General features: G+C 47.9%; 1 protein-coding gene across 1 annotated transcript in view; it reads left to right on the plus strand.

The window, feature by feature from the left end:
- Positions 1 to 24,981, plus strand: part of sash3 (SAM and SH3 domain containing 3) — a 101,355-nt gene that overhangs the window by 51,750 nt on the left and 24,624 nt on the right. Inside the window, exons 2-3 of the mRNA XM_038775643.1 lie at positions 18,173 to 18,271; positions 22,075 to 22,221. Of these exons, the coding sequence (XP_038631571.1) occupies positions 18,173 to 18,271; positions 22,075 to 22,221 (246 nt within the window). The remainder of the gene's footprint in view (positions 1 to 18,172; positions 18,272 to 22,074; positions 22,222 to 24,981) is intronic.

The following is a 24,981-nucleotide window of genomic DNA, read 5'->3' on the forward strand; positions in this document are numbered from 1 at the left end:
TAAAATGGGCCTAACTGCACAAAGCCAAAAAATCCAGAGATCATTGGCAATCTGGATTGAGTTGGTGACTCTCAACTAAGGAAAAATTGGGGATCTCCAGTCCCTCTAGGCTAGGGATATCAGCCAAGGATCCAGGTCATGATCTTTACACAGAGACTTCTGCTGGAAAGTACCAAGTGTAGTTATTGGCTGTCAACAGGATTGAGCTCACATATGATGATTCGCGTAATTGAATAGCCACGAACATTGATTGTTGAAGCCAGCACATGAATAATGTCCGTTTGATCAAATACCACAGAATGCTGATACTTGTGGAACTGTACTTCTGCAAGAGGCAATGATTTCAACAGTGTAGATTATCAGCATTCAGGGCAAAGTAAAAGGAAACCAAACTAGCCAGAATCACTTGTAAATAATTTAAAACAAATTTGAATGCATGATGAGGTGCGAAATGGCACTCAGGGGAAATTCCTGTGTTTCCACATCTTCAATACTTACAAAGGTCACATTACACAAATATTAGTCATGCATAGATACTTAGGGTAAGACTCAAGAGAAATTTATATTCAAATAATTTTTACATAACAAATTGTGTTTTTGTAAGCCACAAGACAATGCCTCATTGCAACATTGTGCATCAGACCAGATCATAGTACTGCGCACCTTCACAAAAGTATCACGCATAGAGGGAAAAATAATAATGATAATCTTTATTAGTGTCACAAGTAGGCTTACATTAACACTGCAATGATGTTACTGTGAATATACCGTAGTCGTCACACTCCGGCGACTGTTCGGGTACACTGAGGGAAAATTCAGAATGTCCAATTCACCTAACAAGCATGTCTTTTAGGACTTGTGGGAGGAAACTGGAGCACCCGGAGGAAACCGACACAGACACGGGGAGAACATGCAGACTCTGCACAGACAATGACCCAAGCCGGGACACATGTCCCTGCCACTGTGAAGCTTCAGTGCTAACCACTGTGCTACCGTGCGCCCCTTCCTGACTTTAATCAATGGACAAGTAATTTTCAGCATTTTCATTTTGTAAATGTGTCCATGTACATGTAATATAATCACAAGAGTGACTTGCATTTCTAATATACCTTTAATGTGGAAAAAATGTCCCAAGATACTCAGTGACGTAATCAGGCAAAAATCTTCACTGAGATAAAGATGAAGATATTAGGTTGGGTAGCTGGCAGCTTGGTCAAAGAAAGGGGTGTTAAGGAGGGTCTTATTAAGCTGAGGAAGGTGGACAGGCAAAGTGATTTAGAGAGATAAACAGAGTTTAGAGCCTTGACAGCTGAAGGCAAAGCATCCATGGTGCATTGAAGAGAGTGGGTGATGGGCAAGAGGGTACAGTTGGAGAAGATTACAGATTTGGTGAGGGCTACGGCCATGACGAAATTTGAACACAAGAATGGGTATTTAAAATTTGGGGCATTGGCAGATGAGGAACCAATGCAGATCAGCAAGCACAGACAGGTTAGATGACCAGGTCATGGTGTTGTTTAGGAAAGGAACAGCAAAGGTTTTCATCCAATGACGTTTAAGGAGAGTTGGTGATGAGTGACCAGCCAACAGAGCACTGGAGAATACCTTTTTGCGCTGATATCAATAGATATAGTTCCTGAACATTGGGGTGATTCAGGGAAAGCACATCTGCAGTAAGTGCCTGCTTGAGGAGCTTCGGCTCATCGTCATTGAGCTGGAGGTTATGCTGCAGACACTGCAATACATCTGGGAAAGGGAAAGTTACTTGTACACATTGTGCCAGGAGGCAGTCATATCCCTTAGCATAGGTTGTTCCGATTTAGTCAGTGATCAGGGCAAGGAGGGTGTGACTGCAAGTGAGACAGGTATGGGGACCTAGAAGGTACAGGTGGAGGAGCCTTTGCCATAGTCCAATAGGTTTGAGGATCTTGAAGTCTATTTGGATGCAAGTGGTGACTGCAAGACAGATGAGCAAAGTGACCATGGCAGCATTGCACAGGAAGCCATTCAAATGGGGTGAGTTATTAGGAATATAGTATTGTTAATGGGCAGAGTGGTGCAGCAGAAGCATGCTGGGTCCATAACACAGAGGAATGTAATGTTGTTGGGGACAGTAGAGTCGGGGGATAGACACAGTTCTCTGCAACCGAGACCAAGAATCCAGACGGCTGTGTTGCCTGCTGAGTAGCAGACATCTGCTCTGGGCTGGAGAGGAACTTGCAGTGGGAGGGGGAGGATTCAGTGGTCATGGTCTCTGTAGGTACCAACGACATAAGTAGAACAAGGAAACAGGTTCTGCTGAGGGAGTATGAGCAGCTAGGAGCTAAATTAAAAAGCTAAACCTTTTGGGGATTATTTAGAGATTATTACCTGAGCCATGGATAAATTGTCATAGGGTCAATCAGATTAGGGAGTTAAATGTGTGGCTCAATGATTGGTGTGAGAAAAATGGGTTTCAATTCATGGGACACTGACACCAGTGCTGGGAAGGAGCTGTACCACTGGGACAGTCTGTACCTGAACCGTGTTGGGACCAGTGTTCTGGTGAGATATATAACTAAGGCAGCAGAGAGGGTTTCAAACTAAATAATGGGGACAAGGGATTATATTTGGGGATATGTGATAATTTAAATAGAGAAGGCAGGGCAACAGGTAAAGGCAGGAATAAGGGAAATGATTGTCAGAGCACGCCAGGAAGAGACAGAGTGTACAAACTGAAGAATGAACCAGCAGATAAGACTAAAGGTTAGAAAAATAAGTAAAAAGACAGTTCAGGCTCTTTATCTAACTGCACACAGCATTCAGAACTATACAGATGAAAAGACAGCACCCCCCACAGGCCGGCCCCCAACCCTTCCACGCCGAGTTCCCGCCGGCTGAGAGCAGGTATGGACGGCGCCGGCAGGTCACGGCGGTTTTACTGTGGCCGCTCGGCCCATCCCGGGCCGAGAATCGGCCGGCCGGCCGGCCGGGTAGAGCGGCCCCCGACTGGTGCAGCGCCAATCACGACGGCGCTGATGGCGGCGATTCTCCACTCTGCGGAGAATCACGTGCCAGCATCGGGGCGGCGTGGCGCGATACGCGCCGGTCGTGGGGATTCTCCCGCCCGGCCCCGAGCTGAGAGAATCCCGCACATATAACTCTGCAAAGTTGAGTGACAAGTCAGGAGAGTGGACAGAATTTAAAGAACAGCAAAGAAAAACTAAAAGATCAATAGGAAGGGAGAAATTGGAGTACAAGAGAAATCTAACTAGAAATTTAAAAATAGGTAGTAAGAGTTTCTACAGATATTTAAAAAGGAAAAGATAAATAAAATGAGCATTGGTCCTCCAGAGAGTGAGATTGGGGAATTAAAGTGGGAAATAAGGAAATGACGGATTAAATGAACTGATATTTTGAATATGTCTTCACTGTAAAGCAGTCATTTCCAAAGTCAGGGTCGAGACCCGCGGCTGGGTCGCAGGCGGGTGTCAGGAGGGTCAGGGGGGCTATCGGCCGCTGCATTCTCAATCACGGGAAGAAGTTCCAAAATTCGCGACCGGCTTTTATAAATGTCGGCCGTGACCGGAGTTCAGAATACAGGCAGTCCGGTGCATGAATGCCTCCTCAGCAATGTGCAGGCCCGCAGCCCAGTGAAGTAGAACACCCCTTCCTGACATCAGCGCACTGATTCAGGAGCGGATCCTTGAAAAAAAAATAGATGGAGAGCAGGTCGCGCGGCCAGGACATTGGCATCACATGCTCTGGACGCAAGAGAGATTCCTCAATTTTGTAGCTGCCAACAATGCTGGTGTGAGCTCCAGGGCCTCTGGTGAACAGCCCACGAAGAAGAAACTGAAAACAGGAAATAAGCAGTCTCAAATAGATTTGTGAGTTTATTAATTGTGCCACAGCAAATGAGGATGCAAAGTTCATGTGTAATATATGCCGGGAAAGTTTGGCAAATTAAAGATTAAAACCCTCAGAAGTTCAAAGGGAGGGCGACACGGCAGCACAGTTGTTAGCGCTGCTGCCTCACAGCAGAGTCCCAGGTTTGATCCCGGCCCCGGGTCACTGTCCATGTAGAGTTTGCTCATTTTCCCCCTGGTTGCGTGGGTCTCACCCCCACATCCCAAAAGATGTGCAGGGTAGGTGAATTGGCCACGCTAAATTGCCCCTTAATTGGGAAAAAAAAAGAATTGGGTACTCTAAATTTATTTTTAAAAAGAACATTTTTTTTTGTTTTTTATAAAGTTCAAAAAGATTTCAAGACTAAACCTGGCGAGGGCTGCACGGTGGAGCAGTGGTTAGCACTGCTGCATCACGGTCTGAGGACCCGGGTTCGATCCCGGCCCCAGATCACTGTCCACGTGGAGTTTGCACATTCTCCCCATGTCTCTGTGGGTTTCACCCCCACAACCCAAAAACGTGCAGGGTAGGTGAATTGGCCACGCTAAATTGCCCCTTAATTGAAATAAAAAAGCAATTGGGCACTCTTAAAGATTAAGCATAGCGAGTTTGAGGACAAACCACTTGATATTTTTCAACGGATGCAGTGAGATATTAAATCATCAGCTGAAGTTCTTATCAGAAATGTAACATTAAATGGAAAAGTAAGTGAGATTGTGAGGACCAAGCAGGCTCACCTGTCACATTAACTGTAAGCAATAATTGTGCATCGTGATGGTCGGGTGCAGTGGGTCACAAAGGTAAGTCGGCATAGGTCACGAAGGTCCGCCGGTGTGGGTCCCGGAGGGTGGCCAGTTGGTAAAAATGGGTCCCAGAAAAAAGTGAAAAACATTGTTGTAAAGGATACAAATAACATCTCAGAAATAATAATGAATCAGGAGGTGAAAGGGAAGGAGCAATGTCAAATAATTATAATCACCAGGGAAAGGGTACTGTTCTGAGACCTAGGGCAGCATGATGGCGCAGTGGTTAGCATTGCTGCCTCACGGCGCCGAGGTTCCAGGTTCGATCCCGACTCTGGGTCGCTGTCTATGTGGTGTTTGCACATTCTCCCCGTGTTTGCGTGGGTTTCACCCCCACAACCCAAAGATGCGCAGGATAGGTGGATTGGCCACATTAAATTGCCCCTTAATTGGAAAAAATGAATTGGGCACTCTAAATTTATTTTATTTAAATAAAAATTATTAGAACTAAATTCTAACAAGTCCACTGGTCCTGATGGACTCACCCGAGGTTCTTAAAAGTGGCATCTGAGATAGCAATGCATTGATTTTAATTTTTCAAAATTCCGCAGATCCTAGAAAGGTTCCATCAGATTGGAAAATAGTGAATGTAACTCTTCTATTCAGTAAAAGGAGTCAGAAAGCAGTAAACTACAGGCCAGTTAGCTTAACATCTGTTATAGGGAAATTACTGGAATAGGTTAATAAGGAGAGTAGCAAGGCAGTTAGAAAATCTCAGTACAATCAAGCAGAATCGACATGGTCTTGTGAAAGGGAAATCCTGTTTGACTAATTTATTAAAGTTCTTTGAGGTAGTAACAAACAACATGGATAAAGGAGAACCTGTGGATATGCTGTACTTAGATTTCCAGAAGCCATTTGGCAACGAACCACCTCAAAGGTTTCTACACAAAATAAGATCTCATGCTCTAGGGGGTCACACAATAACATGGATAGAGGACTGGTTAGCTAACAGGAATCAGAGAGTAGGGAAAATGTTTTTTTTTAGATTGTCAATAATAATCTTTATTAGTGTCACAAGTAAGCTTACATTAACACTGCAATTAAGTTACTATGAAAATCCCCTATTCGCCACACTCCAGCACCTGTTCGGGTGTCACTGAGGGAGAATTCAGAATGTCTGAATTCAGCCAACAAGCACGCCTTTCGGGACTTGTGGGAGGAAAGTGGAGCACACAGAGGAAACCTACGCAGACACGAGGAGAATGCGCAGACTCCGCACAGACAGTTCCCCAAGTTGGGGATTGAATCTGGGCCCCTGGTGCTGTGAAGCAACAGTGCTAACCACTGTGCTACCTTGCCTCCCCGTACCATAGGAGTGACAAGTGGAGTGCCATGGAAATCAGTACTGGGGTCTCAACTACTTACAAAATAATTCAGCAACTTGGATTATTGGGACCAAATGTAGGATTGCTGAATTTCCTGATGACAGAAAGATAGATAGGAAAGTAAGTTGTGAAGAGGACATAAGAGTCCAGATTCTCCGGTTCCCCAGCCACATGTTTCTCAGCGGTATGCCATTTGCTAACGATGGAAATCTCTCCTCCTGCTACTTGTCAATGGGAGTTCCCATTGAAACCACCCCACGCTGCCGGGAAACCCATGGGCTGTTGGTAGGAAATGTGAATCGCAACGGTCGGCGAATTCCAGCCAAGGAGTCTGCAAAGGAACATAGGTAGGTTAAGTGAGCAGGCAAAAAATTGACAGATGGCCGATATTGTGGAAAAGTGTAGAACTTGTTCACTTTGGCAGGAAGAATAGAAAAGCAACATATTATTTAAATAGAGAAAGATTGCAGACTTTTGACTTACAAAGGGATCTGGTTGTCGTGATACATGAATTTGGAAAAGTCAGCATACAGGTACAGAAAGTGATTAGGAAGGCAAATGAAATGTCGTTTATTGGAATGGAGTATAAAGGTAGGGATGCGTTGTTACAGTTGAGACCATATCTGGAGTACCACATACAGTTTTGGTTTCCTTATTTAAGAAGGATTCAAATGCATTCGGAGCAGTTCAGAGTAGGTTTACTCGACTGATTTCTGAAATTGGGGGGGGTGTGGTGTGGGGTGTGGGTGTATCTTACAAGAAAAGGTCGAGTAGATTGAGCCCGTACCCCTTGAAGTTTAGACGATTGAGAGGCGACTTTACTGAAACATCCTTAGGGGATGTGACAGAAAGGTTGCTGAAAGTTTCCCATTGTGGGAGGGATGAGAACTAGGGGACACAGTTTAAAAATAAGGGGTCTCCCATTTAGTACAGAGATGAAAATAATTCTTTTTCTTCAGAGGGTCATAAATATCACCTTGTTGTAAGACCATAAGACACAGGAACTGAATTAGGCCATTTGCCCATTGAGTCCGCATTCAATCATGGCTGATATTTTTCTCAACCCCATTCTCCTGCCTTTTCCCCATAACCCCTGATCCGCTTATTAATCTAGAACCTATCTATCTCTGCCTTAAAGACACACAGTGATTTGGCCTCCACAGCCTTCTGAGGCAAAGAGTTCCACAGATTCACCACCCTCTGGCTGAAGAAATTCCTCCTCATCCCTGTTTTAAAAGGATCGTTCCTTTAGTCTGAGGCCGTGCTCTCTGGTTCTAGTTTTTCCTACAAGTGGAAACATTCTATCGACGTCCATTCTATCGCGGCATCGGAGTATCCTGTAAGTTTCAATAAGATCTCCCCTCATCCTTCTAAACTCCAACGAGCACAGGCCCAGAGTCCTCAATCATTCCTCATACGACAAGCTCTTCATTCCAAGAATCATTCTTGTGAACCTCCTCTGGACCCTTTCCAAGGCCAGCACATCCTTCCTTAGATATGGGGCCCAAAACTGGGCACAAAACTCCAAATGGGATCTAACCCCATTCACATTCTACTACTCATTAAAAAAAAATTGGTCTCTACCAACTACCCTAGCATCATAAACACTTTCTCCCATTTCATTTAATGTCCCCCAACCCATACTCATGGCCACCCCCACTTTGTTGGGCATCAATAATTCCAGCTTCGGGTGACTGTTTAGAGTTTGCACTTTCTCCCCATGTCTGTATGGGTTTCCTCCGGGTGCTCTGGCCCTCCTGCAGTCCAAAGACGTACAAATTAGGTGGTTTGGCCATGATTAATGCGTGGGGATTGGTTGGGGAGTGGGCCGAGGTAGAGTGCTCTTTCGGAGGAGCGGTGCAGACTCAATGGGCCGAATGGCCTGCTTATGCACTGTAAGGATTCTATGTCTATGATATAGCTAGTTATGAACTCTTCCTTGTATCATTCTCCACCTTTATCCCCCTTTCCACTCCCAGCCCTACTTTCTTTGGAAACTGCACCTGGGAAACGTAAAACCTCCCAATTCGTTTTTAACTTTCAAAATCCCAACGGTTGAGTATTTACCTTCGACTCACCATAACATTTGTGCAGCTACTGATCAATTCTATCGTACACTGACATCCCTAGTCTCCATTAAAACTATAACTCTTTCTCACCCTGGCTGTTACCATAGTGCAGTTCTCACCTCTGCTCTCTTACATCCTAGGGACGCCAGCTTGAATAGCCTAGTTTAGCCAACTACTGCCTCAATAAACACTTCTTCTGTCATCAGCTTAAACTGCTTATTATTATTCTCATCCTGAAATGAAAAGATAAGCCTAAGTTGTAAACCTATAAACCATCTTCTTAAACCTCTTTACCCCCATCTGTTCCACCCTCACATCCAACATTACATTTGAGGAACTCATGGAACTATTTATCACCAAGACTGAGACCATCCAAATAACTGCCTCTAATGCTTCTGCATATTCACTTAGTCCATTCGGTCAAACCTCCACTAAGGTTCCTTCCTGTCCTACATCGGACACGCATGTTAATCTAGTTTCTCTCGCATCTCCCTTCTGTTCTTTCAGTCCTTGCAAATTACCACTCCTCCAACTTCCCTTTCCTCTTCATGTTTAAACATGTTGTCACCTTCCAAATTGCTGTCCACCTTTCCTGGAACTCCATTTTTGAACCCTCCCAATCAGGTTCCTGTCGCGAAATGGCCCTTATCAAAGTTGCAAATGACATCCTATGTGACTGTGATAGAGGTAAACTATCCCTTCTCATCCTCCTGGATCTATCTGGAGCCTTTGACTAGGTGATCACACCATCCTCTTCTAACACTTCACCATCATTGTACAACCATGCACTCGCATGGTTCCATTTTTATCTATCTAATCATTGCCAGAGTATGACATGCAATAGATTCCCACTCCCAGTTTTTCTTTCTGCTGTACTGCAAGGATCGATCCATGCCCCCCCCCCCTCCTCTATTTCTTGTTTACATACTTCCCCTCAACAATATCATTGGAAGATAGTCAGTGTCACATGTATACTCTGACATCCAGTCCTACCTCACATATTACCTCTCTTGACCCCCTCCACTGTCACTAAATTGTCAGAAGGTTTGTCTGATGTCCTGTGCTGAATAAGTAGAAATTCCCCCAACTAAATAAACAGAAGACTGAAACCCATGGCTTCAGTCCTCATAACCACCTCCAGATTGCATCCTGGGAACTGTCTGACACTGAATCAGATTCTTTGTATATGAACAGTACAACTCCAACACAGATATAGTTCCCTCAACTCCCAAGCTTATTTTGAGGATACTCCAACAGCCACCTGATATGCCAAGATTCGCTCGCTCCATCCCTATAGGTCCGGGCGGGTCACATGCCCTGCAAAGGATAGCCCCCTAAGGAGGCCATGCTAGCACATTCCGCCATCTTAAGTTCCATTACAAATCCCTGAAATACATGATGAGACCATCAATTCCCACTCGACACGTGGTTAGAAGTGAACAGTGGTTTAAATCGTCTTACAACAGAGCCTGCCTGTGACACGATGAACTCCAGATGAACCGCAGGCAGGCTCTCAGCATCAACATTTATACTTCCGGTTAGGGGGGAGGAGCCGTGGGTGGAGCCAAGGGTGGAGCCCAGTACAAACTCCCGTACACTCCCAGTGCATCTCCCCCTAGTGGCAGAGCAGCACAATTGCTCGTGTGCCGAGCTTACAGAGACATAGTAATACGGTGTGAATTACGCTACTGTGATTCACCACATTCACCCCCTGTAAAAATATAAAGTCCGGCGGGGGTGGTGGCTTACAGATAGAGTCTGTCCGGTGGCCGAGTTGTCCGCTGTGATCGGTGGAGCACCGGGGTTGCAGCCCCTTCTGGTGGCTGGATGAGCACCGTCGGTTGGGGTACGATGGTGGACTCCGGGGGCGATTCCGCCCGAGCTTCGTACCCGTCTGGTTCGACTGGGGGCGCTGGGAGCTAGCTGGCGCAGGTGCGCGAAAAAAATGTAGCGAACTGGTAGGTGCGGGGGCGTGGGGGGCGATTTGGGTGGGATGTAGTGTGAGGGGTACCTCGGCGGTGGTAGTGGGAGGGTTGGATCCTGCAGGTGCTAGGTCCCGGAGGGATACAGTGTCCTGACGGCCGTCAGGGAACTCTACGAAGGCGTACTGGGGGTTCAAATGCAGTAGGAGCACTTTCTCTACAAGTGGGTCAGTTTTGTGTGCCCTGACATGCTTCCGGAGGAGTACTGTGCCCGGTGTCTTCAACCATGCCGGGAGTGAAGCCCCCGTGGTGGTGCCCCTGGAAAAAATAAAGAGCCGCTTGTGAGGGGTCTGGTTGGTAGCGGTACATAAGAGGGACCTAATAGCGTGGAGAGTGTCGGGGAGGACTTCTTGCCAATGGGAGATCGGGAGATTCCTGGACCGGAGGATCAGTAGGATGGTCTTCCAGATCGTCGCATTCTCCCTCTCCACCTGCCGTTCCCCCTGGGGTTGTAGCTGGTAGCCCTGCTCGAGGCAATGCCCTTGTCGAGCAGGTACTGACGCAGCTCGTCGCTCATAAAGGATGAACCCTGGTCGCTGTGTACATTGCTGGGGAAACCAAACAGGGTGAAGATACTATGCAGGACCCTAATGACTGTGTGGGAGGTCATATCGGGGCACGGGATAGCAAAGGGAAAATGGGAGAACTCGTCTATGATGTTCAGGAAGTACACATTCCTGTTAGTCGAGGGGAGTTGCCCTTTGAAATCGATAGCAAGGCGTTCAAAGAGCCTAGAAGCCTTGACCATGTGGGCCCTGTCTGGTCTGTAGAAGTGCGGTTTGCACTCCCTGCAGATCGGTCAATCCCTGGTGATGGCTTTTACCTCCTCGGTGGAGAAAGGCAGATTCTGGGCTTTAATGTAGTGGGCGAGCCGGGTGACCCCCGGGTGGCAGAGGTCATTGTGGATGGTTCTTAAGCGGTCGCTCTGTGCGCTGGCACACGTCCCGCGGGACAGGACATCTGGGGGCTCGTTGAGCTTCCCCGGTCGATACATAATATCGTAATTGTAGGTCGAGAGTTCGATCCTCCACCTCAGAATTTTGTCATTTTTAATTTTGTGCCTTTGCGAGATGTCAAACATGAAGGCAACCGATCTTTGGTCGGTGATGAGGGTGAACCTTCTACCTGCGAGGTAGTGCCTCCAGTGACGGATAGCCTCCACAATGGCTTGTGCTTCCTTTTCAACTGAGGAGTGTCGAAGTTCCGAAGCGGAGAGGGTTCGGGAGAAAAATGCGACTGGTCTCCCTGCCTGATTTAACGTGGCTGCAAGAGCGACCTCTGAGGCATTGCTCTCAACCTGAAAAGGGATGGATTCATCCACCACCCGCATGGTCGCTTTGGCGATGCCCTCCTTGATGTAGTTGAAAGCCTGGCGAGCCTCAGCTGACAGGGGAAAAAGTGTGGCCTTAAATAGTGGGCGGGCTTTGCCCGCATATTGAGGGACCCACTGGGCATAATACGAAAAGAATCCCAAGCACCTTCTGAGGGCCTTGGGACAATGAGGGAGAGGGAATTCTAAGAGGGGGCGCATACGGTCCGGGTCGGGACCCAGGACTCCGTTTTCTACGACATAGCCGAGGATGGCTAGTCTGGTCGTGCGGAAAACGCATTTCTCCTTGTTATATGTTAGATTTAGTTTCTGAACCGTCTGGAGAAAACGGTGGAGGTTGGCAACGTGGTCCTGCTGGTCATAGCCGCAGATGGTGACGTTATCCAAGTACGGAAACGTGGCCCTCAGTCCGTACTGGTACACCATTCGGTCCATTGCTCGTTGGAACACCGAAACCCCATTTGTGACGCCAAAGGGGACCCAGAGGAAGTGGAAGAGGCGGCCATCGGCCTCAAACGCCGTGAAGTGGCGGTCCTCCGGGCGGATTGGGAGTTGGTGGTATGCAGACTTCAGATCCACCGTGGAAAAAATCCGATACTGGGCGATCTGATTCACCTTGTCTGCAATCCTGGGGAGGGGATACGTGTCGAGAAGCGTAAACCGATTAATAGTCTGACTATAGTCTATGACCATGTGGAATTTTTCCCCGGTCTTGACGACCACCACCTGAGCTCTCCAGGGACTGTTACTGGCCTCTATGATCCCCTCACGTCAGAGCCTCCGAACCTCGGATCGAATGAACACCCTGTCCTGTAGGCTGTACCACCTGCTGCGAGTGGCTATGGGTTTACAGTCCGGAGTGAGGTTGGCAAAGAGAGGAGGGGGGAGAGATTTGCAGCGTGGCTAGGCTGCAGATAGTGAGTGGGGGTAGGGGTCCACCGAAGCTGAGGGTGAGACTTGAGATTACATTGAAAGTCGAGTCCCAATAAGAGTGGGGCGCAGAGTTCGGGCAGGACGTATAGTTGGAATTTAGAATAGCTAGCGCCTTGGATTGTTAGAGTTGCGGCAGTGCGCCCTTGGATATGGACAGAGTGGGAACCCGAAGCGAGGGAGATAGTTTGCCGTGCAGGGAAAACGGGGAGCGAACAGCGTCTTACCAGATCTGGGTGTACGAAGCTCTCAGTGCTCCCGGAGTCAAAAAGGCATGGTGTACTGTACCCGTTGATTTTGACCATTGTCATAGAGTTGTTGAGATGCTTTGGGCGCAATTGATCCAGTGTGACTGCGTTGAGTTGCGGGTAGTCGGCGGCTCGGTCGGCTGCGCTGGGATGGCCCCGCGATGAGTGCCGCTGAGGTCGCAGTCTTCAATGGAGTTTTCTGAGTGTGGAGAGGATGGGGCCCAAGATGGCCGTCACCGTGGCTCGCACGTGGCGGGCGGCGAGGAAGATGGCGTCCAAGATTGCGGCCCCCATGAGACGCCCGTGGTGGACCGCGTGCTGGGGGTCCACCAAGATGGCGGCCCCCTTGGATCGCACGTGGCGGGTGGGGGCGGAGTCGGGGTATAGGCCGCTGCGTTCCGGAGCCTGCGGCCTGCGAGTGTGGAGAGCGGTTGCTTTGTGCCGCTGGAGGTTTAGGGGCTGGGGCCTTCCTTGCCAGGCACACTCTGGCGTAGTGACCTTTTCGCCCGCAGCTGCTGCAGGTCGCGTTGTGGGCCGGGCAGTGCTGCCACGGGTGCTGGGGCTGGCCACAAAAGTGGCAGGCTGGGGCAGCATGGTGGCTGGGTGGCCGCGCGGCACGGGCTGGGGGAGTCGCTGGTCGGGGGCCCATGACGGGGTCGCACAGTCGGCAGGAAACGAGGTGAGGCTGCGAAATGAGACCTCCATAGTTGTAGCGAGTTCAACAGTATCTTCTAAATTTAGGGCCCCCTTCTCCAGCAGTCGCTGCCGCACGTAATTCGATCTAAGGCCTGCAACAAACACATCGTGGACAGCAAGTTCTCCATGTTCTGCAGCAGTTACAGCCTGATAATTACAGTCCCGGGATAAGGCTTTTAAGAAGCTGAGGAACTCTTCTAGCGATTCTGTAGGGCGCTGGCGACGAGTAGTAAAAACGTGGCGCGCATAGACCTCACTGATAGGCCTCACGTACATTCTATTGAGTAGGGCCAGGGCCTCTGTATATGAGCCGGTACAGTTTAGCTGAGTAGATTTACGATGGCTCACCCTCGCGTGCAGTAGACTGAGTTTCTGCTCCTCCGTCGTTTCTGGGGTGCTTGCTTCAGCCAGGTAGGCCTTAAAACATCGGAGCCAATGCAAAAAGATTTATTTTGCCTCTGCATCCTGCGGGACGAGTTCCAGTCGGTTAGGCTTGAGGGCTGATTACATGGTCATTCCTTTCTGTTTCTTAAGACGATTAAATTGATGAGACAATCAATTCACGCGACATGTGGTTAGAAGTGAACAGTGAAAAAAAAAAGAAGTGAACAGTGGTTTTAATCGTCTTACAACAGATGATGTGGAGATGCCGGCGTTGGACTGGGGTGAGCACAGTAAGAGGTCTTACAACACCAAACCTGTTGGACTTTAACCTGGTGTTGTAAGACTTCTTACTGTCTTACAACAGAGCCTGCCTGTGTCATGATGAACTCCAGATGAACTGCAGGCAGGCTCTCAGCATCAACATTTATTCTTCCGGTTAGGGGGGAGGAGCCGTGGGTAGAGCCAAGGGTGGAGCCCAGTACAAACTCCCGTACACTCCCAGTGTATCTCCCCCTAGTGGCAGAGCAGCGCAACTGCTCTTGTGCCGAGCTTACAGAGACATACTAATACAGTGTGAAGTACGCTACTGTGATTCACCACAATACAAAAACAGAAAAACTCTTATTTACAATTATATACAGTTAAAGAGGGTTGCAGTAAGAGAGCTCAAAGTAAAGCTCATAAGGTAAGTCTATCGGGTGATTTACTAATTCTCGCCAAGCGCCTCAACTTGGCAACTGGCTTCTCCAAACTGGAAGCATCTGAGTCCAAAGTAGAGGAAGGCAAATTTGTAGGTAACAAAGAAGGGCATTACTGACTATCTCTTCAACTCCTTCTGCGGCCACGTGTGAATTCCCTTGAGAAGGTCTCAGTTCTAACACCGACTCGGAAAGTGGTACATTTGTAACTTGAACTGGGTCGGCACGCCTAGATGCGGGGACGACATATTTTCATCTTCTCGAAAGATCTACATGTTTTCTTGCTTTGTGGCCCTGTAGGTCGACAACATAAGGCACTGGCCCAGTCCAGGCAACAACCCTCCCAGGTATCCACTCTGGTTCTCCTCCAAAATTCCGTACGTAAACTAAATCTTCAGTTTCAAACGACCTGTTCTCCCTTGGCTGCATTGTAATAGCCTATCTGTGAGGCTTGCTTAGCCTCCACCCTCCCCGACAAATTTGGAAAAAGGTCAAGCTGTGTTACCCGCTCATTAATAACTCAGCTGAGGTAACCCCAGTGGTAGTACACGGGAACGTGTAGTATACAAAGCAGCAGGGGCCGGTTCAATTACTTTTTCATTGACACCCAAGTTTGGACTACTCTTTCAGCCAACCTGTTTGAAGCAGGGTGGTGGGGGCCGTTATGTACATGTTGGATCCCACTGGACTTAATGAAGAGTTGAAACTCTGCAGTTGTGAAGGCAGTGCCATTGTCTGAGCCTATCACCTCTGGCAGGTCGTGTATGGCAAATATTTGACACAGCCTGTCAATGGTGGTTGCCGCAGTTGTCGAAAACATGAGCTGGACAGCCAACAATTTTGAATGGGCGTCTCCAATGATTAAAAACATAATTTACATAAATTTAATGTGGAGCCTCATCCACTTTTGTCCCAGCCACTCCCAAGGGTGCAGTCTAGCCACAAATGGAAGGGTTTTCTGAGTTTGACAATATTCACAATGGTTGACTATACTTTTGATCTCCTTGTCAATCCCTGACCACGAAACGTAACTCTTGGCCAGAATCTTCATCTTGGACTGGCCAGGATCCCCGCTGTGTAACACTTGTTATCACAGAACCACAGAAAAATACAGTGCAGAAAAGACCCTTCGGCCTATAGAGTCTGCACCACCACCTGAAAGGCACCTGATCTACTAATCCTAATCCCATTTGCCAGCTTTTGGCCCATAACCTTGAATGTTAAGACGTGCCAAGTGCTTATCCAGGTGTTTTTTAAAGGATGTGAGGCAACCCGTCTCTACCCCCTCCCAGGCAGTGCGTTCCAGACTGTCACCACCCTCTTGGAGAAGGGGGTTATTGTCCTTAGAGTGGCATTATCACTCTGCAACTCCACAGGAGAGCTCTGTCCTCACAAGTGATTTCATTCCTACATTGCATATAGGGCCTGATTTGTTCTGACTTCCCAAAATCCAGCCAGTGAGAACTATCCTTTTTACCCTTGACCACACAGGGTCTCTGTTAGTCCAAGTCTTGATTTGGGTGCACAAAATAGGTAGAGTGTCGAGAAACCCAGAGCCAGGATGATCTCCTGTGGAGTGGGAGCTCAGATATCGTCTGTGGAAGTAGATGCCTGCTCAAAGCATCAACATTTTATATCTGGGAACCCAGTCTATGCTGAAAGATATAAGAATGCACTGCCAACAATAATGCCCATATTTGCACTCTGGCCGATGCTATTGGTTGGATCAGTTTATCTTCACGAACAATGCCAAGTAATAATTTATGGTCCAAGATGATGGTGATGTGTCGGCCATAAACATATTGATTAAATTTTTTTACAGCATGAGTGCCAGACTTTATTTGCACATCTGGGAATATTTTATTTCAGAATTCCATAATGTTCTGGATGCAAAGGCGACAGGTCTTTCAACACCATCTTCCATCTTGTATGAGCGTACCACACCATAGAACATAGAACATAGAACAGTACAGCACAGAACAGGCCTTTCGGCCCTCAATGTTGTGCCGAGCCATGATCACCCTACTCAAACCCACGTATCCACCCTATACCCGTAACCCAACAACCCCCCCTTAACCTTACTTTTATTAGGACACTACGGGCAATTTAGCATGGCCAATCCACCTAACCCGCACATCTTTGGACTGTGGGAGGAAACCGGAGCACCCGGAGGAAACCCACGCACACAGGGGGAGGACGTGCAGACTCCACACAGACAGTGACCCAGCCGGGAATCGAACCTGGGACCCTGGAGCTGTGAAGCATTTATGCTAACCACCATGCTACCCTGCTGCCCCAATGCTAACCACCAATGCCATAAGGTGGTGCTTCGCACGTGACTATTATGGGCATGTCTGGGCTAAAGTGGGCAAGTAAAGCCGATGAATGCACGGTCTGTTTGACCTGGTCAAAAGATTTCTTCTGGGAATCTTCCCACTTCCAACGTTAGTGCTTCTTCAGCAGTTGATGCAGGATAGGCAAAATGGTCAATAGGTTGGGTTAAAAATGGTCATAATTGACAATCTCCAAAAATTCAATTCCCACATATTTCTTGGTTCAGGTATCTTTTTTATTGCCTTTATATCATCTTCGATGCAATTCCTTAGCATCGCCTCTGAAACCTAAATATGTGACCTCATCAGCCTGAAACATGCACTCCTCGTGTTTTAGACATATATCAACTTCCTTAATCCTCCTGAGGACTCATTCCAAATTGGCTCTGTGCTCCTCTGGTGTTGTCCCCATCACTGGGACGTTGTCCAGATGCATGACAACTTTTGGGATCCCCTGCAAAATACTCTCCATTGTGTGCTGAAATATAACGCAGGCAAATGAAATACCAAAAGGCAAGCTCATATTTTGGAATATATTGCCGACCTGGATATTTATGGTGAGAAATCTTCTTGACTCATCTTCCAGCTCAAGCTGCTGGTGCGCACGACTTAAATCTAATTTGGTGTACTTGAGGCCTCCTGCAAATTTGGTGTATAAGTCCTCTATCCTGAGAATAGGAAAGTTATCTATTTTTGCAGCCCTGTTCACAGTCATCTTGTAATCACCACAGATATGGACTGTGCATTCCTGCTTCAATGCTGGGATAATTGGTGTTGCCCATTCTTAAAACTGTGCTGTAGTAATTACCCCCAGGTCTTCCAGACACTTCAACTCAGTTCAACATTTTGGTGTACAAGACACCGGTCTCGCCGAAAAAAGTTTGCTGTTTCTTCTCACTCCACATAGAACAAAGAACAATACAGCTCAGGAACGGGCCCATTGGCCCTCCAAGCCTGCGCTTAGATCATGGATGGGATTCTCCGCCGGCGGGATTATCCGTTTTGTCGGTGCCCGGGGGTTTCCCGACAGCGTGGGGCTGCCCCACAATGGGAAACCACATTGACTGGCTGGCATAACGGAGAATCCCACCGGCGGGTCGAGGCAAAAATGTGGCGTGGCGGGGCGGAGAATCCAGCCCCTTGGCTTTCACTCCTTTTATGTACCACAAACTCTCTCTGGGATGGGGTGAGGGAGGGATTTCAGAGATTAGATCACATTTCCGATGGGTTGAGGACAGGAAAGTGCAGGTTCTCAGGTTGGGGTACAGTAAAGTGAGGGAATGAAAATAATCTAGCTGTCAGAAGTGTAGGGCTGGGGCAATTTTAACCTTAATCTCAATGGAGAGGAAAATCTAGGCCTTAATTCCTTCAAACATTTAAATGTGCATCCATACTTGGCTGTGGAAAATTTATCAATGATATGTTTATTTAATTAAGGCAAAAAAGTCACTGTTTCTTTAAAGTTTATAATTTTTCTCACCAGCTCTCTCTACAAAGATCAAGCAGCTTCAAACACTTTGAACGCTCAAAGCCTCCATCATCACCATTGGTTACTGAGCAAGAAGTCAATTTTAATGAAAATGTAAGTCTGTCGAATAATTCTGTTACATGATTTTCGCTGAATAAGAGATTGGATTTTGACGAAACAGAAGGAATGTTCTTCCCGGCCACTTACACTGATCTTTCTTTTACCTCAATTTTTTTATAATCTTGTATTTTTCATAGATTTTCTATGACACAGAAACCCTCCTAAGGGAAGATAAGTTGCACCTCAGGTCAGATAGGGGCCAGTAATAGTGTGTCATTCTTGCAATAATCGAGCAGCAACCTTTCGTGATACTGGTAGAAACACTGGGAGCAGACCACCTGCATGGCCAGTGAACAAGTGCTTACATCATGTGATGCAGGATGTCAGTCTTTCTACCCCAAAGCCTTCTGAAGATGAGAATAAATCACTCATCCCACGCATAGACTGTGGGGTAGGGGTACTGTTTCAGGGGCAATTAGCATGGGGCTCAATTAGTTGAGCTTGTTTTTACAATGCAAGTAAACTGAATAACAAACAAGCAAGACAAGGCACAGTTTAAGGGAGATGACTGAACATCCGAGAGATTTTAGGGAGAGCTTTGCTCCCAGACGGGAAGCCAGGGAGCCATGTGAGCCCCATGCTTGAAAGGTGAAGTGGAAGCCATCGCTTATTTTGATGGTAGGTCTTCTAACAGGCAGCTGCCCACCTGAAAGAGGCATCCAGAGCACGGCTCACTGGCTTTGGGCCTGCGGAGATCGGGGGCTGGATTCTCCCCTACCCGGCGGGGCGACGGGTCCCAGCGGGATGGAGTGGCATGAACTACTCCGGTGTCGGGCCACCCCAAAGGTGCAGAATCCTCCGCACCTTTTGGGGCCAAGCCCTCACTTTTAGGGGCTAGGCCCGCGCCAGAGTGGTTGGTGCGCCGTCGGCCGGCGGGAAAGGCCTTTGGCTCCACGCCAGCCAGGGCCGAAGGGTCTCCGTCGGAAGTCCTCGCATACGCGGGAGCGTCGGCAGCTGCTGACGTCATCCCCGTGCATGCGCAGGGGGGGGTGTCACCTCTGCGTCGGCCATCACGGAGGCTGATGCCCGACGCAGAAGGAAAAGAGTGCCCCCACGGCACAGGCCCGCCCGTGGATTGGTGGGCCCTCGATTGTGGGCCAGATCGCCCCGCGCCCCCCCCCCCCCCCCCCCCCAGGACCCCGGAGCAAGCTCGCGCCGCCTGGTCCCGCCGGTAAATACCTTGTTTGATTCACGCCAGTGGGACCAGCATAACAGCAGCAGGACTTTGGCCCATCACGGGCCGGAGAATTGCCAGGGGGGGTGGGGGGCTGACAGGCGTGGCGCGATTCCCGCCCCCGCCGAATATCCGGTGCCGGAGAATTCGGCGGCTGGCAGGGGCAGGATTCACGCCAGCCCCCAGCGATTCTCCGGCCCAGAAGGGGGTCGGAGAATCCAGCCCCAGATTTCCCAGAAAATGCCAGTCTGGTAGTCAGGTAATATGGGTTTCATGAGCAGATAGGGAGGTGGCGTCGGGGTGATTTTGTGTAGGCTGCTTCATGATAGTCAGAGGAATATCTCTACTTCCCATATAGGCCCCATTTGGTAAGCTTAGACATTTCCTGACAGGTGGACAAAATTTGCAGTGGGCTAGCGACTTGATGTAAAGTGCCTATGAAAGGAGGGTAGAGGGGGAGTTTGAAGGGAGGGGGGTGCTTTAAGGGGGCTGCGGGGGGGGGGCAGGGACCCCATAGTGGGGTGTCCTCATTTGGGGGTTGTGAGGTAGTGTCTATGTGTGTGGGGGTGAGTGTGTGGGGGTGACATTGTCCATGGATGGAGGGTTTGAATCCCCGCAAAAGCTGCTCCAACTCAAGACTGTCTGAATGCCTGCTCACCCCCCAATTGCTGTCACCTTGTGAGACCGTGTTCCACGGGATTTATAAAGCTGCACTCCCCTTTCTAAATACCAACACAATTTCAGCTCTTACACAGACTGCTAGCTTCACGAAGCTGGCACTGCCCCTGGGTTTCTGCGATCTTCAGTCTCCCAGTTGCACTAAGCTAAAAAAAATGGTTTCCAGGTCTTCTCGGGGCCCTAACTGTCTCCAGCATGGAACCAGCAACCTTCCTCTATTTTCTCAGCTCTCCAGGACTTACCCTGGGCCCAAACTGCAAAAAAAGGTTCCCAGGGCTTCCCCGTAATCTGCAAATCATACAGGATCCAAATTGCCACCCAACAGTTGCACAAAACAGCTCCAGAACATCTTCTGGTCCTAACTGCCTGGAGTGTACCAATAGCAGCAACCTTTCAGCATAGCCATCAGTATAGGTGGCTGCTCACCCCCCAAGCCTGCCAGGGTGCCAGGCTGGCAGTGTCAGGGTGCCCAGGTGGCAACAGCAGTGTCAGGATACCATCCTGCCAAGAGGGCAAGCACCTGGGGGCCTCCAATCCCCTGGGAGACCCCCACAAGTTCCATTCCATCTGGTCCCCGTTGTGGAGACCAGTATTGAACGGTGCTCACCCGAGGTCTCCGTGGCACCGTCCCACAGTGGTTAGTTCTGCTGCCTCACAGCACCAGGGACCAGGGTTCGATTCCCGGCTTGGGTCACTATTTTCCCCGAATATGCAAATTCTCCTCATGTCTGCATGGGTTACCTCCGGGTGCTCCGGTTTCCTCCCACAGTCCACAGATATGCAGGTTAGAAGGCTTGGCCATGATACACAGGGGCTGGTTTAGCTCACTCAGCTAAATCGCTGGCTTTTAAAGCAGACCAAGCAGGCCAGCAGCATGGTTCAATTCCCGTACCAGCCTCCCCGGACAGGCGCCGGAATGTGGCGACTAGGGGCTTTTCACAGTAACTTCATTGAAGCCTACTCGTGACAATAACCAATTTTCATTTCATTTCATTTCACATTGCCCCCTGGGTCCAAAAGTTTAGGTAGTAGGGTGGAGATGTAGGCTTAAGTAGGGTGCTCTTTTCAAGGGCTGGTGTAGACTCGATGGGCTGAATGGCCTTCTTCTGCACTGTAGATTCTATGATTCTATGATTCAGAACCTCAGGAAGTTGCATTATGGCACGCTGCCTTTCCGGCACAACGTGGTCATTCGATCACATCCATTAACCCAGCATCAATCCTGTCAAGTCCCCTCAGAACCGGATGTCAGTTGAGTAACAATATACTGATTGATTGCACGGTTTGAATAATATTTTCATAACAAGGTAAATGTTGCAAGTGAGTTTCTGTAATGTTACAGATGTGAGCCACTGTATGATACGAAATACGGTTACGAATGAAAATATTGTGGATGTAAATTGTATTGTGCTATTGGTCATGAAGTTACAACATTTACATGAAATAGCCTTACCCAACCTTTAAAAAGAATGGTTACCTATTTAAAAATGAAGAGGTTAATTCCTAATTAGATATGTGGACTAAGTAACTTCATACAATGGGAGTAATGTATGGAGGTCTTATGAGGTTGTGGGTTGTGTCCCTGCCTCTGAGTCAGAAACTCTGGGTTTGAATCCCACTTCAAGCCTGGACGCCACAGATGGTGTGTTTATAAGATACAGAAACAGGTAAATCCTTTCAGTACACCTATGGCAGGCAGTGAGAGTGGAAGAGTCGCCTGGCCAGCCATGCTTGATGCAGAGTGACACCTCTCAAACTATAACCGCCAGTGACAGACTAGTGGAAGACCAAGAAAAACTAGCCATGGAAATGGACATAAATATGTGCTTTTGTCTGATTCCATGTGCCACTAGGCAAGGGAAAGAAATAAATAAATAAAAAAGCAGTAATATATTTATTCACAATATAAGAGTACCCGTTGACCAGGCATTGATTCTACTTTCAGGCAGGGACGACTGCTGCTAAGGAGGCTAGCGTAGATGAGGCCGCCAAATCTGGAAGCAGACTCGGAAAGAAGTGGCGTGCTGTTATTTCACGTACTATGAATAGGAAGACAGGTCGAATGATGGTGAAAGCTTTGGCAGAAGAAAAGGTAAGAAACATTTCATGTTTCAGCATTATCAGCACAGTGCAGCTTCTGGGTTGTGATTATCATCATTTACGAGACAGGAGGACGCCATTTGGCCTATCATGTCCATGCACGTCAAAATAGCAACACAACCAAACTCATCCAAGGTATGAACCCAAGACGTTTCGCATCACAGTCAGTTAAACCCCCTTAGGGAGCAGCATACGCTGAGACCAACACAACAATGTGAAATGAAATGAAAATCGCTTATTGTCACAAGTAGGCTTCAAATGAAGTTAACAACTTCCATTAAAATTAAGGAAATTGCGAAACGTAGGAAAGAAATCATGGCATGGCATTGTCCATATCCCAAATAGTTTGTGTCCAACAGATCTTATTGCCTTTAAATTAATGGAGGTATCAACAAATTTATTTTAAACTAGTAAGGTATTTAAGGTCGTAGACACCAGAATTTCAAACAAGTGATAATATTCGTAAGTACTAATTTTCAAAAAAACAAATTCTAAGGCAAATATATCGCTGAGTGTGTGTTGATATCATTGGCAAACTGGGTGGGCAGTGTGGTTACTTGCAGAGTTACCCAGGTATCAGACTATGTTTTAATCCGCCTAACATTTCCTGGGTGACTATTCAGGTAGGTACTGCAGTACTGTCCCAAGTATCCAACTGTAGTTTAGAGAGCAAGAGAATTGCCCATCAGATGGTTAAATTCCCCAGGCAATTCCCATGCAGGTCAGTGCGTCAATATCTCTGCAGGGTCCTGACACACATCTTCAGTCATATGTCCAGTCTCGGTCGCTCTGGAAACAAATGGTGGAATTTGCCTAGGAGTCTCAGGTTCTGACAGAAACCCAGCCTGTAGCTCTCAAGCTGCACAGCCCAGCTTTTAGTCCAGATGATGAGCCTGTCGGAAAAAAAAATCAATGAGCATGGTTTACGGCGTCACTGTGGCAGGGCAGGATCAAACACAGCCGGCAAAGCTGGCTCCACAGGGATTTAGGTGTCCTTTAAAAATGGCACCCTGATTAGCACAGAAAGAAAACACCCCACTCCACGGACACGCCCCTGCCCCCCACAAGCAACGGGGGCTCCCCCACCACACCATCAGTGCTCTTCCCATCGCCCGGCCCCCTACCACAGCATCAGCATTTGGGATCACCCCACCCCCCCCAACAAACAATGTGATCCTCACCCCAATGGGGCTCCCCAGAGGGCGCATGCCTTGGCAGCGCCAAACTGTCTGTGCCATCCTGTGCCAAGGGCCAGAGCCAGTGTACTGCCTGGGCATGTGTTCTGCCCCGGGCCAGTTATACTTACCTTTGTCCCCCCAGGGATCCCCTCAACCAATTCACATTTTTAAATAGCTGTTGTAAACCGCACCAGCGTTACATAGTGTTGGCAAAGTTTGAATATTGAATAAGGGGGATCAGGTTGCTAATGATATTAAAATATACGTAAAATCATTAAAATGAGGTTCCTGTCCTTTGTGCGCGTGAACCTTGTTACGTCCTGGCGAAGGGTGAGGAAAATCAGGAAATGATATCTTGTCGGCGAGAATCGTTACCGATTCTGGTGAGATTTTGCGCCCACCTCGCCGTTCTCACTGACAGCAGACACAGGCACAAAATCATCACCAGAAGCTTTGGCTCATTGTGTTCGACATCCAACGTAAAGAGTTCATCAAGTTCATTCGGAGTCACTTTGGTTATGGCACCATTGTACAGATCCCACTCTGGATTAGATTTAGCATTTTCAGTTTTAGAATCATCACTCCACAAATCATATTCCTCTTCATCTATTGAATCGTATAATCCACATTTTCTGATCGATCTGATGACAGTTTGTGCATTAATAGCATCCCACAATTTGATTACGAAACTACACAGGGCAGTGTGTATGTTTCACTCTTTGTGAAGGACTTTTCTCCATTAATCATCCACCTGTTCCATTCAGTGCAAACATGATCCCTGAATAGCTCACTGAGGCACACATACAGAGGTTAAACACCTCCTGTACTGAATATTACACCTTGATGTCAATGCAATGTGGGTATTATTTCTTTGAAGGCATCGCTTGCTCACAGTGTTATATAAGGGCTGAACATATCTCACAATAATAAGCTCTGTTCCTTGGTTTGAGGTTATAATCAGATCAGCCGTGATCTTTTTGAATGGCGAAGCAGTCTCGAGGAAGCGAAAGGTCTACTCGTGCTCCTAATTCTTTGTTTGTAAATTTATAGTACCCAATTCATTTTTTCCAATTAAGGGGCAATTTAATGTGCCCAATCCACCTACCCTGCACATCTTTGGATTTTGGGGGCGAAACCGACGCAAATACGGGGAGAATGTGCAAACTCCACACGGACAGTGACCCAGATCCTGGTACCTCGGTGCCGTGAGTCAGCAGTGCTAAACACTGTGCCAAAGTGCTGCCCTCTCCTCCTAATTCTTATGCATGTTCGTATGCATGCATTTTTGGTGACAACATATTGGGCGGGATTTACCAGCTGCTGGGGCTGGCAGGAAATTCCATTTCCACGTTAACACATGGGTTTCCTGGCGATGAGGGATGCTGCCACTGGGAAATCCTGCAACAACGGCAGGGTCGGTAAACATGCAGCAGGGTGGTCAGTAAATCCCGCCAAATAATACTGCCTATCTTCAAGGATTATTTCAAATTCATGCTTCGCCAGATCAGGCCAGTGGCTGGTCCCTGTTCTCATGGTGCATTTTGGTTTTAGGTATCAATTTATATGCTGCGATC

This window comes from Scyliorhinus canicula, chromosome 17, assembly GCF_902713615.1.
Source record: "Scyliorhinus canicula chromosome 17, sScyCan1.1, whole genome shotgun sequence".
Lineage (NCBI taxonomy): Eukaryota > Metazoa > Chordata > Chondrichthyes > Carcharhiniformes > Scyliorhinidae > Scyliorhinus > Scyliorhinus canicula.